General features: G+C 39.2%; 1 protein-coding gene across 1 annotated transcript in view; it reads left to right on the top strand.

Annotated features, from left to right (window-relative positions):
* SH3BGRL2 (SH3 domain binding glutamate rich protein like 2) overlaps positions 1 to 15,820 on the top strand; it is a 117,689-nt gene that overhangs the window by 96,986 nt on the left and 4,883 nt on the right. Inside the window, exon 6 of the mRNA XM_060419364.1 lies at positions 13,414 to 13,494. Within this exon, the coding sequence (XP_060275347.1) occupies positions 13,414 to 13,494 (81 nt within the window). The remainder of the gene's footprint in view (positions 1 to 13,413; positions 13,495 to 15,820) is intronic.

A 15,820-nucleotide genomic window follows, 5' to 3' on the forward strand; every position in this document is an offset into this window, starting at 1 on the left:
GCAGACTGGGTGGCTTACGAACAATAGAAATTTACTTCTCAGAGTTTTGGAGGTTGGACGGTAAGGGTTACACTAGAGCTGGGTTCTGGTGAAGGCCCTCTTCTGGGTTGCAGATTGCCAACTTACTGTAGTATCGTCTTGTAGTGAAGGGCTTAGTGGAGCTGTAGTCTCATCCAAGAGGGCTCTGCAGACCTAATTGCCTCCTTTGGGCATTGGCGTTGCAATGTATGAATTTCGAGGGGCTTTTATTGTATGTGTATGTCACATTTTGTTTTTCTACTCATCCATGATGAACATTGGGTTGCTTCTGCCTCTTGGCTATTGTGAATAGTGCTGCTATGAGCATGGGTTTGCAATGTCTCTTCAAGGTACTGTATTCAGTTCTTTGGGATACATACATAAAAGTGGAATTGCTACATATCATATGCCAATTCTGTTTTGAATTTTTTGAGGAACTGCCAAACTGTTTTTCACGGTGGTTGAACCATTTTGTAATCCCATCCATAGTGCACAAAAGTTCTAACTTCTCCATATCCTCACCAACACTTGCTATTTTCTGTTCTTTGGGGGGTTTTTTTTGTTGTTGTTTTTGAGAGTAGCCATCCTAATGGGTATAAGGTGATATCTTGTTGTGGTTTTGATGTACATTTCTTTGACGATTAGTGATGTTGAACATCTCCTATACTTTGTTTTCTGTTTGTGTATTGTCTTTGGAGAGATGTCTATTCAGGTCCTTTGCCCAGTTTTTAACTGGGTTATTTGACTTTTTGTCACTGTGTAAAAATTCTTTGTATATTCTGAATATTAACCTCCTATCAGATATGTAACCTGCAGATATTTTCTCCCACTCTTAGGGTGCCTTTCGCTTTTCTTGATTGTATCTTTTGATGAACAGACTTGGTAAGTTTGATACTGACTCATTTGGCTGTTTTTGATTTTTGTCGCCTGGGCTTTTGGAGCCATACTCAGGAAATCATTACTTGCCAAATGCAGTCTTGTGAAGCTTTTTCCCTATGTTGTCTTCTAGAAATTTTGTAGTTTGGGGGTCTTATGTTTAGGTCTGTAATTAATTAATTTTTTTGCGGATTTTTTATATGGTATAAGATAAGGGTCCAGCTTCATTCTTTTGCATGTCATTATCTAGTTTTCCTATTACCATTTGTTGATGATACTGTACTTTTCCTGTGGAGTGATCTTGATGCTTCTGTTCAAGATCGTTCGACTATATATGTGAGGGCTTATTCATTTATTCATATTCTGGACTCTGTTCTGTTTCACTGGTCTCTATGCCTGTCTTTATGCAGGTACCACACTGGTTTGATTACTGTAACTTGGTAATATGTCTTGAAATTAGGAAGTGTGATTTCTTTAACTTTGTCTTTCTTCAAACTTGTTTTGGCTTGAGATTCTGTATGAATTTTAGAATTTTTCCTTATTTCTGCAAAAAAACAATGCCATTAGAATTTTGGTATGGAAATGTTGGATCTTTAGATTGCTTTTGGCAGCATTGACATCTTGACAGTATTAAGTCTTTCGATCTGTGCACATTGGAGTCTTTTCATTTTACCTGTCTCTGTTCATTTCTTTAAGCATTGTTTTGCAGTTTTTAGTGTTCAAGTCTCTTACCTCTTGGTTAGGTTAATTCCTAAGTGATTTTTTTTTTAGTGTTATTATAAATAGAATTATTTCCTTAATATCCTTTTCCAATTGTTGATTATTAGTGTGTAGAGACACAAGTGAATTTTATATGTTTTTTTCTTTTTGTCCTGCAACTTTGCTAAAAAAGTTTATTAATTCTTTCATTTTATTAAAAAATTGGGAGTTTGAAATGGGAATGCAGCCAAATTTTATTTGACTTGGGGGTCATGTTAACTAGTTTGTGGATTCGCCATCTAGCAGAGGAAGACAGAGTGACCCTTCATGTAAGTGAGATGAGCAGGTATGTGTTTGGCTAAGGATGCCAATACTTAGAATTAGGTTATGGGTGCAGTGCGGGAGAGAGATGACGTGACGTGGAATCTGCGGCTAGAACTACTCATGTGGCATCCTGTCTAATGAAGAGAGGGCAGTTCAGCTAAGAGACAGATGGCAGACTTTTGATTAGTTTCCATGAGGCAACCTATAAAATTATCTATTGTTTTAAAACTATTGAATTACTTTTTTTGCACTTTCAGATCTTACCTGCAAAATATTAAATTTGTACCTAAGCATTGGGTGTATTGCTCACCAGATAAATTACATTAATGCTATTGACCAGTTTTGTTTAAGTAATGATTTGAGGGACAGCTATGATTGCCTTTTCCCATATTACCTTGCTTACTTGGAGTCTGAAAGTAGATGACAGATAGGGTAGACTTCAGGAGGCATAGAAATGCTAAATGACCAGCAGTGGTTCTTTGTGGAGTCTCCTCCGCTTTTCTTTGTTAGGTATGAAAGGAAACGAGATATGTCAGCATTTTCTAACTGTGGGTAGAGGCTCAGAAGCACACTAGAATACCTAAATGTATGCGGTTGTATTGTTCCCAAGTGCAGTGTTTATGTAACTTTTGAAAAGATTGTCTCTGCATGATATATTTTAGAATCTTTTCTGAAACTGAAGAACCAACTTCTTTAATTATTAGTCTTACAAATCTCTACCTCATACATGTAATTTTATTTTAGAAAAGGTTACACACACATACATATAGTCATCCCTGACCACCCTAGACAGCATATTAAAAAGCAGAGACATTACTTTGCCAACAAAGCTAGACAGCATATTAAAAAGCAGAGAATTGACTTTATCAACAAAGGTCTGTCTAGTCAAACCTATGGTTTTTCCAGTAGTCATGTATGGATGTGAGAGTTGGACTATAAAGAAAGCTGAGCGCTGAAGAATTGATGCTTTTGAACTGTGGTGTTGGAGAAGACTCTTGAGAGTCCTTTGGACTGCAAGGAGATCCAACTAGTCCATCCTAAAGGAGGTCAGTCCTGAGTGTTCATTGGGAGGACTGATGTTGAATCTGAAACTCCAATACTTTGGCCACCTGATGCGAAGAACTGACTCATTTGAAAAGACCCTGATGCTGGGAAAGATTGAGGGCAGGAGGAAAAGGGGATGACAGAGGATGAGATGGTTGGGTGGCATCACCGACTCAATGGACATGAGTTTGGGTAAACTCCAGGAGTTGGTGATGGACAGGGAGGCCTGGTGTGCTGCAGTCCATGGGGTCACAAAGAGTCGGCCATGATTGAGCAGCTGAATTGAACTGAACTGGCCTCTGCAGGGGAGTGGTTCCAGGACCATGAGTGAGCATACTGTATCTACCATTTTGTGTCCGGCTTTGTTTCTCCAACAAAAATAGCTTCCATGTCATTGCAAACTTAATATTTTATACGTTGCATATTATTTCCTTGGATGGATTATTAGAGGGCTTCGCTGGTGGCTCAGATGATAAAAGAATCTGCCTATAATGCAAGAGACCCAGGTTCGATCCCTGGGTTGGGAAGATTATTAGAAGGGTTATTAGAACTTAGTTAATCATCACCTGTCCTCCCACCTGCCATGGGCTATTTGGTTTGTTTTCAGCAATTTGAAACAATAGTTTGTAACTGGCAAACCATTCTAATCTCCTAGCTCATGGACCCCTTCATGACCTATGCTTCCTAGAGTTCAGTCGCGGTCTCATTGGAGAAACATAGAATTAGCTTTTCAAGTCTCCTTCAGGAAAATTAAGCATATTGTCTGGCACAATGGCTTAGAACATAATGAGGAGAGCAGCTTGGCCCCTGTTGAAGTCCAGTTGTCTGCGGTAATTATGAGTTACTAGGATTTTTTTTAGAGTCAGTACGGAAAATAAAAAGGAAAGTTAAAATCCAGTTGTCGTCATCCACAAGATGATGGCAACTGTCTCTGTAAAGTATGGATGTTGTTTATATAGGTTCAAGGCTACAACATCCATGGATGTTATTTATCTGGGTCCTAGGCAAAGCCCTGAAAGTCACCCCACGCCCGTTTTCCTCATCTGCATACTCCCTTGATTAACAAGGCCTGTGATTTTTACCTCCTACAAAATTCTGTCCTGTTTCTCTTTCGAAGCTCTGTTCAGATGGGCCTTGTCGACTGTCTCTATTTAACTAGGACGCTGGTTATTCCCTATCCCCCGCATCGTGCCCAAAACTTGTGCCTCATTACTCTCAACATGACCTTTAGCACTTAGAATTTTTTTTCATGACTTTGCCTTCAACCAGTCTCTGAGTTGCTTGTGCTCACCCTGAGCAGACTCCGTGGCACATTTATCTTAGTACCTGGTACCTACGAGAACACTAGGGACATAGAACATATTAATAAAAATTGGTTCTAGGGATGGGTGAATAGCTCCACAGATGTTTTCACTCAAGCAGGTAGCTAACCCATTCTGTTGGATCTTGCCCTGTCAAGGTCCTGAGCATTTTTCATTCCTGTTTGTTAATAAAACTCAAAGCCAAATATCTCAAAAGCAAGCATATTGAACTATCTTCTGAATTTTGCAATGAAATCTGTTGGGGAAATCACCTCTGTTAGAAGCTCACCTGCACCACAGGTAGAATTTTCTTAGGAACCTTTTGATCTGAATTTGAAAATCTATATTCCAAGGTTTTCTGTCTAAAAGATCAGAGATCTAATCAAGGGGAATCTTTTTCTTCAGATGTTCTACTGTAAATGATCTAATGCAACATCCTCACAGATACTAGAGGGTGGGGGGGAAGGGTGATATCGGTCCCTCTTTATTACTGGATGCCCAGAAGCAGAGCATGTTAATTAGGTATTCTTTGCAGTTTTTTCTCTTCTGGATAACCCTGTTTTTTATTCTTCTCTCTATAAATGTTTAATCTCCCATTTTCACCTCGCTGAGATGTTTGTCACAGTATTCTACAGTGACACATCCCTGGGACGTGTCTTTCATGAAAACGATGGCTTGTGCTCTGAATGTTGAACATCTCCATCCGTTCAGGGCACCCCAGTTGTATGCTTAGCAGTGTATCTTAATAGATATCCAAACTGGCGGTTTTCCTTTTGTTAAATTTTTTTCTTTTTTCTGAGCCTACGCAGTTAAGGAAAAGAAAACAAAACTGTAAAGCACTAACACCATGTTAATATCAGTGTTAAGATAATAAAGTCTGTCGACAGGAGGGTCCATCGTGAAAGGTCAGTCTCCCCCAGATTTCCAAGATACAGCCTCTTTTATGAGACATGCTGCTTTGTGATTTGAAGTTATCACCTCTCTGAAAACAGAGATACAGAGGGATAGAGAGACACGAAGATAAGTTTCTCTCGTCTGTTTCTGTGTTCTAGATACTAGAGATACTAGTATCTCTATTCCTTGATTTTAAATTGGACAGTGTTTGCTGTTTTCTTTAGAGGATGAGAAATTGGAATTCATATAGTTTCTCTCATTTCTCCCCCATTTTGATTTACTAACGCATGCACACACATCCTGTGGGTACACACACATGGCATTGCTAACGTTTAGAACAGTGACTTGTCTTCGGTACTGCAATAACTACTCTATACTATGTAGGTATGTCACAGTTATATTGTTTTAGACATATTATTCTCTACAGAACTGTTTACTTGTGTGAGCAGTTGTAGTGGAGGGTATGTAATCCTATTTTATTAAATTCCTGTGGCTTAAAGAATGACTTTATTAATGAGAGATCCTCGTAACTGACTTTAGCCTTTGCACTTACGCCTCTGGGTATTTATTAAACTTTTATTGCTGGATGCCTTTGCTATGTTTAACACAAAGTTTTTTCCCACCCGGTTTCAACAGGCACTTGGGTAGATGTATTTGCTTGCTCTGCCCTCTTGTATCAGAGCAGTCAGAAATGTTAAACGTAAGTTAGGAATCTTAAATCTGTAGCTTTGGGCTTATTCGTATTTTTGGTATTTGGCCTAAAAGTTGTTGAATAAAGCTATTTTAGACAATTGCATCTTGCCTGTCCTACCGGGATTGGAGCCGTCAACTATTTTTTCCTTCTATATCAAGATTTCGCAAAATAGGCTATAGCATTAATGGTCCTTAACCACTGAATGAAGATATTCTGCTCAGAGGCTACTCTCAGACTTGAAAGAAATTTCGGAAAGAAGTCTGTGTGTATCTGCAGCAGCAGTAACTCTTGTAGTCTTAGCAAGACTGTTTTAAAAGAATGTCTTCTTTGGGGTAAACCACATTCTCTTTGGCTCATTTAGAGGTGGTTGCTGCCGCTGTTTCCTTATGGGCCACGTGTTGTTTGTGCTCCCTGTGGCCTTCTGTTTGGAAAGGCCCTTGGCGTGTAGAAATAATACGGGTTTGTCACATAATTGTCATCGACTTAGCGTGGGAAGCGATCCCGCTTTTCAGAGTGGCTGCTGTGGGTTTTCCTGGCCATTCTCTTAGGGAACACTTAAAGGGCAAAGAACTTTCAGGCCTTTGTCTCAAATGCTTGTCCAGTCCATAATAGTCTAACCGTGGTGAACGGGTAATGTTCTTAAGTAAGCTCTGTGGATGAATGAAACTATTGTGAGCTCTACCTGTTGTAGATTTTATCATGAGCTTATAAATGTCTCTGACATTGGTTTTCACTTGAAAAGCAAACCCAAGTATAGGTAATGGAAGCTTTTCCCCCCCCTTTTTCTTAACAGCTGTTTAAGCTCTATTCTTCTTAAAATTGCAGCATTTAGATAAATACCCCATTTGTAACAGTGCTCAGTTATGCTGATATCCTTATAGCCCAGAATTTTTTTCTTTTCCTGAGTAGTTGGTGCTAGAAGCAGAGTGACTTTTTCAGCCTTTGTTTTAAACGTACCAGCTTCTGAACGAATGGTTTTTTTTTTCTTGTATATGCTTTACGTACTTGTACTTTTCTCCCACGGTGGTGTTAACTGATTATTCTATTCTGTAGTCACAGGAATTGTCTTACAGTGTGCAGTTTGCAGATGTGTATTTACAAACACTTATAGAGAGTGTTTTTGAGTGTAAGAAATTCAGCAAGCCCATTTAGAAACTTTATGGTGAGTTTTAAAAATGCGATGCTTTTAACTTTTGCAGTATCTGCCCTAGTGTGTTTTCTTTTCAATAGAAATGAATTTTGTTAAGAAAGCCAATCTTTCTCTTTTATTGGTGAATGCCTAAGGCCATAATATAAAAGCTTCTATCTTAATAGGAGGTGATTTTAAAATTTCTAATACTATTTTACTCAAATTAGATCATACTATTTCGTTTATTATCTCTAAAAGAAGGTATTAAGAAGGTCTCGATTTTAAATTATCAATCACTTACTCTTTGTCTCAACATGACGAAGAAAATAACTTCTTACAATTCGAGATTCCTCAGAGCACTCAAAAGCTTTTATATGTCAGAAGGTACATGTTTTACATAGTGATTTAAAACCTATAAGTAACTTAGAGTAGAAATAGAACTTACTCAAATTACATTACTAGCATGAGATTTACCTAAAACATGATCTGTTGGTCATTTATTAACAGACACAGTTTCTCGCCCTCTTTGCCTGGTGTGTGTCAGGTACTGTTCTCACACTGACTTTTAAAAATAGTTTCCTTTGAATTATTTTGCTTTTAAAGTTAATTGCCAAATTTTGTATTCATCACTCCAGAAGAAATTAATTACCTTAGGTGACAATTTCTAAACTGTTGGCAGCATTCGATTTAATATTCAGGTCAGAAGCCCTCTGGCCAGAGTGTGATATGTTAAAGGTTCATAAACTAAAAGTAATGGTTATAACTTTTATAGCAGAAATACAGTTTAAGAGAATTTTTTATATAAATACATAATGTTGCCATTCTGAGATGTCTAAATCTCTGACATTTCTAAATAACTTTGGTTTGATGACTATTCTTTGTTGATGACTAATCTAATTTTTAAGGGTAAAATAGTATTAGAAATTTTAAAATCACCTCCTATTAAGAATAGTTTTGGTTCAGTGTGGTTAAATGGATTGTTTATAATGTTACATGTTTTCTCTATGTGTACATAGTCTGTCTTGTTTTATATGTATGAAACTCGCTTGTGAGAGGTGACTTTATTTCTAGTTTTGTGATGTGGAGAACTGTAATCATTTTAAGATTAAGGTTTTTAATATAAATACTGAAACCTGAATTAAACATACTAAGTCTTGTTGTAACTTGCCTTTTAATCTTCTGCATGCACTATATTTTCATGTTAGCACTTTGGTCTTGAAAGAAAATTCACACTACATCTGTAGAGATTGATTTAGGCACTGTTTCTTATTTTTCATTTTTCATATTATTAGGTTTTTTTTTATTCCTCTGTTTTCACACTGACATCAGAGATTATTCATTAGGTAGAAACAGGCAAAAAGGTCTTTCTGAATTCAAGAGCAGGGATAAAATTTTAATAACAAAGTCACTAGTCCTCAATTTTTTTTTTTTTTTCCTCTCACTTTTGGCCCTTCCCTTACCTGTTCTGTTAAATCTGTTTCCTGTTCAGAGAGGGGTAAACTCATCAAACAGGTATTTCTAGGAACTGGAATACGTGGACTAGACTTTACATCTGGACAGCAGCTGACAGCCCTTTTAAGAGCAACTTCACTGAATGCGCCATCATTCTGTCGAGTTCTGGAGCCTCAAGGGGCTTTGGTCGAGTCTGATACAGAAGTAAGAAGCCGTCTGAGGATGTTAAATGAGTTGGTCGCGGTCGTGGCTTAGATAGTAGGTTGTCTGCTTGTATGTACCACTCAATTTCCCAGAAACAAAGTGTGACAGACGCTGGTTTGGTGCAGGTAGAACCAGAGCCACTGTGATGGAGGGGACAGGAGTGGGCAGGCTGGAGATAAATTTTGGAGGAAGAGTCGATCATACTCGATTGTGGAACTGATGTAGAAGGTTAGGGAGAGTCAAGAGTTACAGCAGCTGTCGCACAACTCTCACACAATCCCCTCTTCTCCCCAAGGAGCAGTCAGTCTTGAAGGAGAGGACTTAAGTGGATATGATCAGATTTGCATTTGCTTTCTGTTTGGGGTTTTGTCCTTTAAATCGGGGGTGTAGTTGCTTTACAACACTGTGCTGGCTTCTGTTGCACGGTGAAGTGAATCAGCTCTGTGTCCACATATATGCCCTCCCTCATGAACCTCCCTCCCGCCCCCCACCCCATCGCAACCCGCTAGGTTCCCTCAGAGCTCCGATTTACAGCTTTCAAGGATAAATACGTGCTCACTTGAGAATGACTGGGGAGATAGGTTGGACTGGAAGATGGTTGGTGTGTTGAGCTGCTGTTGCAGATGTCTAGCTTGACTTAGGGCAGTGAGACTGATGTTGAAGAACAGAGAGGTTGAAAGGGTATGTAAGATAGTTACTGGCTGAGGGAAGAGCGGAGCTCTCTGACGCCTTGGTTTCTGACGGGTAGAGCCTGTTAGGTGGCGAGGCCACTCTTCTGAGAAGTCCGGTTTGGGGGATAGAAGGAAGAGCATGAATTGCCATTTAGAACCATTATGTTTAAGAGTCTATGAGCAGGGCTTCGCCACTGGTCCAGTGGTTAAGAATCTGCCTTGCAGCACAAGGGACACCAGTTTGATCCGTGGTTTGGGAAGACAACACATGCCACATTGTGGCTAAGCCCACAAGCCACAAGTATTCAAACCTGCGCTTTGGAGTCTGTGCTCTGCAAGGAGAGAGGCCACCGCAATGAGAAGCTTGCACACGGCAGCTAGAGCCCACGCAACAACAAAGACCCCGAAATAAATCCATAATGTTTATTAAAAATAACTAAATTTTATTTAGTTATTAAAATAACTAAATTTTATTTAGTTATTAAAATAACTAAATTTTATTTAGTTATTAAAAATAAATATTGTTAAAACAAACAATATTATTTATTAAAATAAACAGTATTGTTTGTTTACTAAACAATATTGTTTGTTTATTTATTAAAAATAAACACCTAAATTTATAAAGTAAATTATTTATAATAAATAATTTTTAAATTTAAAAAAAAATATGTATTTTAACGAGTCTATGAACAGTTGCTTACTTGGAATCAGAGTTGATAGGAGAATCAGAGGTAGGGATCTGAATTTAATTAGAACCATGGCTTTGAGTGGGATTCCATAAGGGAAAGAATTTAGATCAAGTAGTGGCAGAATATGGTGTGGAGAGAAACAAGTCCAGCAGTTTTCACATGGTAGACATCTAAAAGGTTGGGATAAGCTGGATGTAGTTTAGCGCTCGTCCTCCTGTTACCACACTGAATATAAGCGGCAAATGAGAAAGGTAGAGAAAGTACATGTCAAGGATTATTTCCTGAACCAAGGCCAGTAAAATGCTACTCAAGTATTTAGAACTACCTTTGTTACAAAGAATCTCAATAACAACATTTTCAGTTCATGGAATTTTGCCTAAATTCTACATCAAATTGAGATATAATTTTTATTAAAAGTTTTCCATGAAAAAAAAATTCTGTGAAATCTACAATACCTAGAGTCATTTGAAACTTCCAAGTGCTCCACTGAGATCTTCTTCACTCAGTGTCTCATACAGTCTCTCAAATTTAACATTTTGAAAGTCAACTTCAACCTTATCCTCAAACCTGCTTTTTCCCTCCGGTCTTTCCCTTTAAGTCACAAAGCTCAGACCTTCTTTAATTTTTTTTTTTTTTCAAAAAAATTGTTTTTAATTGAGCTGTAGGTTTTACAGTATTGTATGTTTCAGGCATACAACAGTGATTCACAGTTTTTAAAGGCTCTACTCCATTTATCAGTTCAGTCAATTCAGTCGCTCAGTTGTATCTAACTCTGCGACCCCATGAACTGCAGCATGACAGGCCTCCCTGTCCATCACCAACTCCCAGAGTGTACCCAAAGTCATGTACATTGAGTCAGTGATGCCATCCAACCATCTCATCCTCTGTCATCCCCCTCTCCTCCCACCCTCAGTCATTCCCAGCATCAGGGTCTTTTCAAATGAGTCAGCTCTTTGTATCAGGTGGCCAAAATATTGGAGTTTCAGTATCAGTCCTTCCAGTGAACATTCAGGACTGATTTCCTTTAGGATAGACTGCTTGCAGTCCAAGGGACTCTCTAGAGTCTTCTCCAACACCACAGTTCAAAAGCATCAATTCTTTGGCACTCAACTTTCTTTATAGTCCAACTCGCACATCTGTACATGACTACTGGAAAAACCATAGCCTTGACCAGATGGACCTTTGTTGGCAAAGTAATGTCTGTATTCCATTTATGCTGCTGCTACTGCTGCTAAGTTGCTTTAGTCGTGTCCCCTACGTACAAACAAGTTCTGTTCTGAGAACACGGTCATAAGTCCAGTATGTTCAGGAGTCCAGCGGAGTTAGCCTAGGTACCCTGCTAACACAGTCAGCTTTGTACCGCTGCTTTCACGCTTGCTTCCAGACATCCTGTGCTTGGAATAAAGATACTGTACTTACTGTACTCTGTACACAGAAGCACATATAAGTACACAAAAGCACAGCCAGCTGTGGAGGATGCACACTCAGGATAGTGTATACCAGACATGTGAACTTACGTGATTGGACATGGAAGCATCCGTTCACAACTTGAAGGTTCGTATGTAAGGAGCTTACTATATAGATCATCCTGCTTGCTCCCTTACTCAGAACCCGCACATGATTTCCTTTCGTGCTTAAGGTAAAATTCAAAATCTTTCTCTTGCTTTCTAAAGTCTGGCACATGCTGATCCCAGTCATAACTGCCAGCTTTGCTCTTCCTTAGTGTTATTTCCTGTCCCAAAGGCTCCTATCCCAGCCCCTCACTTATCTAGTTCTGTTGATTCTAAAAAATTTCAGCTTTAAACTCCATTTTCCAAGGAAGTGTTTGCTGAAGAGTCTCCCTCTTTAGAGGTGGTGCTCCTTCTTGGCAGGGTCAGGGAAGGCCGCTCTTCGGGATGACTAGCCTCAGGGGTGCTCTGAAATTACAGCAGGAGTGATTGCTCCCAGATCTGCAGGAGGAGCTGTGCACGCATCCCTGGGGCTGGGATGACGGCACAAAAAATCAAGCTGCCTTCAAGCCAGATGAGACTCAACTTGCTAAAACACCTGGACAACAGAGTCTCTACACAAAGGCAAACCATTGAAAGATTTTTCATCCACCGAGGCCAGCTTTGCAAGAGGCAGATCTCCACTCTGAGTCATCGACTCTCATTTAGATTCCTAGACAGGTTTCAAAAGTGTTTGTAATGCCATTGACCCAGCTCAGCAGCAGCTTCATTAGGGCTCAGTGACTCATGTACAGGGTGCCCCATACCTGGTTTCCTCTTGGGCAAGAAGCATTGTAGAATACAGAAAGCGTTGATTTCAATACCAATGAAACTTGGGCCCAAATTTCAGTCCTCTTATGCATCGGCTGTCGACCTTGGGTACCATAATTCTTGGCGTGGAGCAGCTAAGTGCGTGCACCATAGCTACTGAAGTCCAGGCTACCTAGAGGCTGTGCATCGCGATGAAGAGGAACCCTCGCATGCTGCTACTAGAGAAAGAAGCCCGTGTACAGCAGTGAAGACCCCGAAAATTAAATTAATAATTTTGCAAAAACCTCTCCCATTAAAAATTATGAAATAACCTTTGAATGATGTGGTGATGATAAGACACCGAACCCAAAGCAAATGCCTGCCACTGATGCTGGTCATTGTCTGCTTGCAATGTTTATCCTCTGCATAAAGTGACCCAAGGGACTTATGTCAGATTTTAAGACCCCCCCCCCCACCACCTTCACATCAGCTTAGCAACTGTGTAGTATTATACAGGCAGACTCTGGAAAAGAAAACAAGTAATGAAAACATTGGCCAGAACCCCTTGATGGCTTCTCTCTCAAAAGTAGGAAGAGAAAAGGGATTCTGTGTCTGAGGCAAAGATAAATGTTAGAGAGAATATTTCTTCCTTGAGGTTTTACTTGATCTTTTTTTTTTCTCTCTCTGAAGACATAGTCTCAAAGAATGTGGAGAAACTTCAAAAGCAGAATAGAAGCACGCACGTTGACACACGGAAACCTTTACAACTTTTCTGTTCATGCAGTGATTTTTTTTTAAGCCCTACATAACAAAATATGAAGAGTGGAATTGAGAGACTGCCTTCCAGATTGAAATGCTTAAGTAAAAATCTTGAGTCAGAGTGACTCCACACAAATAAATGTTAGTTTGACACGCGAGTCAGCATGTTCTGACTTCCTTTCTGTTGTTGATGGTTTACATTTTAATTCCTGTCACAGGCTTTGGATTAAAAATGTGTTGCCTTCATCATCATGCTCATAGGTTGAGACTCAAACAGAGCAAATCCAGTGGATTTATGTAGCTTTTCCCTGGCCTGGATGGAACAGCAGTACATTTTTTATTGACATAAAGACTTTGTCAAAAGCACCAAGTACAAAGATGGTTGTTTGCTTTTGTTTATTTTCTGCTTCTCCTTTCTCTAGGATTATGACAGTTTTTTTGAATCCAAGGAGAGCAACACAGTCTTTTCATTCTTAGGCCTGAAATCACAGTTGGCGTCAAAGGTAGGTTAATCTTGTCTTGTTTTAAAATGTAACTTTCTTGAGTTGTTCTTAGGGATTGAGGTAAAAGGAGTGTATAGCTAGTCTTCCAGATTTTCAGCTTATGCTTTCTCAGGGGCACAGTTAGGACCGCCCAGGTTAAAGCCACATAAAGATGCCTTTTTTTTTTTTCTTTCTTTCTGTCTCGTTTTTAACTGTTGCTATACATTAGAATTTATCTTTATTTAAAATTCAGTTTATTCATAATTTGGACTTCCTTCTTCCAAGAAAAATTTAAGGTAGCAAAAAATCATAGGTGCTTCTTACTTTAAAGTGCAAGCTTACATTACTTTACCTTTTTTGAAAAAGAATCAAAGCCATGCTTTTACGGTTTTCTCCTATTTAAGTCATTTACATTGGAAGGGACATGATTTGCAATAACAAATGGTCAACCTTGAAAAAAGGGTAATTCCCAAACTAGTCCAAGTGTTTTTGAAGCCACTTTATTGTGTCAGATATCTTTTAGAAAATGTAAAAGCCTCACCCTTTTCTAGCATTTAGAACTATAGATGGTATATATTATTGTAACTTTGTAAAGCACATGAATTTATTTTCAAAATAAATACCATTTCTTTGTTAAATAAGGTAATATTTTTAGTGTTATTTCCCCTTCAGAAAATACTTTTTCTTTTCTGATTATGAAAATAGCCTAAACTCATTCTAAAAAATTGGGAAAAGGCAAAATGTATAAAATAGAAAATAGAAAGTCACCAGAGAAGACCACATGAACATTTTTGACGTATTTCCTTGCAGTCTTTGTGTATATGGCAATGGAGCTCTTGACTGTATTTCAAATTGAGACCAAATTCTAAAGCATCTATTTTTAACACTGAGTTGAAATGAAACAGCATTACTGGGAAACTTTGATGTCTATAAGTAATAGGTCTTTTGAGGCCACCCGGGATCTGTACCATTTCTGGAACACCTGTGGGAGGAAGGCAGAGACTATCAATAATATAAATTACATCCCAGCACCTGTAGTTCCTCGCCGATGTGAAACTGTGCTGTGTTATACATCAGTAAGTCCACAGATGGTGGTGGGTGGTTTCTGTGCACATGTTTTAAACAGAGGCAAAACCCACACATAAAATATTTAAAGGCTCTTAAAGCTATTTTTATAAAGATGGAACATTGGAATCCTTGGGAAAATGAAAGTATTTTTACAACGTGTTTCATACAAAGATATTAAACAATCCAGATTTATCTTCAAAGAACTGGAAAAAAACTGGGATAAGAGCAGTCTAATGGATGCATGAATCCAGTGGACAGTGTCTGTGCAAACATCTTTGAAAAATACTGTGTGCTTGCCATCTTTGTTCTCATTTTCCCCGAAGATGTAGATTCCTTTGAGATTCTGTGGGCTGGCTCTTTTCACTCTTTGAAAATCTTTATATTCTCTTAGAAAGTTTTTAGGAAACCTATGATCTGTAAAATATGCACTCTCCCATAACTTGTGGTCGTGGGATTAAAGTTGGTCTTATGTTTTAAATGTTCTAATGGATTTATAATTTACATACCATACATTTCACTTGTTTTTACAATTCAGCGATTTTTGGTATATTTACAGGGCTGTGTAACTATCACCACAGGCATAGAGCTCATTTATTTATTTTTGGCCACTCCGCCTGTGGGATCTCTGTTCCTAACCAGGGATCAAACCCGTGCCCCCTGCATTGGGAGCATGGCGTCTTACCCCTTGGACCACTAGGGAAGTCCCAAGGTTGGTTTTGATGCCATTGAGGTTTGCTTGATTTCAGGAGACCATCCCATCAGCAGTGAGGGCTCTGGGCATCCCCACCCATTCCGACCCCCATTTTCAGACTCCAGAGTGAATCAGACGTGAGCAGGAGCCCGTGGAGCCCAGGCGGAGGGCTGTGGTGCAGTGTATGTGCCGCGCCCGTGAACCAGCCAAGGCCTTAAGCGTTAATAGCAACTCATACTTCAGCTCCGTAGGAGAGGAGTGCAGGTATCTCTAAGAGCAAATCAGCATCTCCCCCATTTCTGGTTTTTTATGTGTGCTCAGTGCGATCCCAAGGACTGTAGTCCTCCAGGCTCCTGCCCTTGGGATTTTTCTGGCAAGAGTACTAGAGTGGGTTGCCATATTCTCCTCCATGGGATCTTCCCGACCCAGGATCATACCCGTGTCTCCTGCATTGGCAGGCGGATTCTTTACTACTGAGCCCCCTGGGAATCCCTATTTATTTTGTACCTTGGTAGTAATTCATTATACAGTCTACACTCTTAAGGCCTAGATGGAGCTTTCATGGGTGTAATACACTATATGATGGAG

The sequence above is a fragment of the Ovis aries genome, chromosome 8 (assembly GCF_016772045.2).
Source record: "Ovis aries strain OAR_USU_Benz2616 breed Rambouillet chromosome 8, ARS-UI_Ramb_v3.0, whole genome shotgun sequence".
In the NCBI taxonomy this organism is placed as follows: Eukaryota; Metazoa; Chordata; class Mammalia; order Artiodactyla; family Bovidae; genus Ovis; species Ovis aries.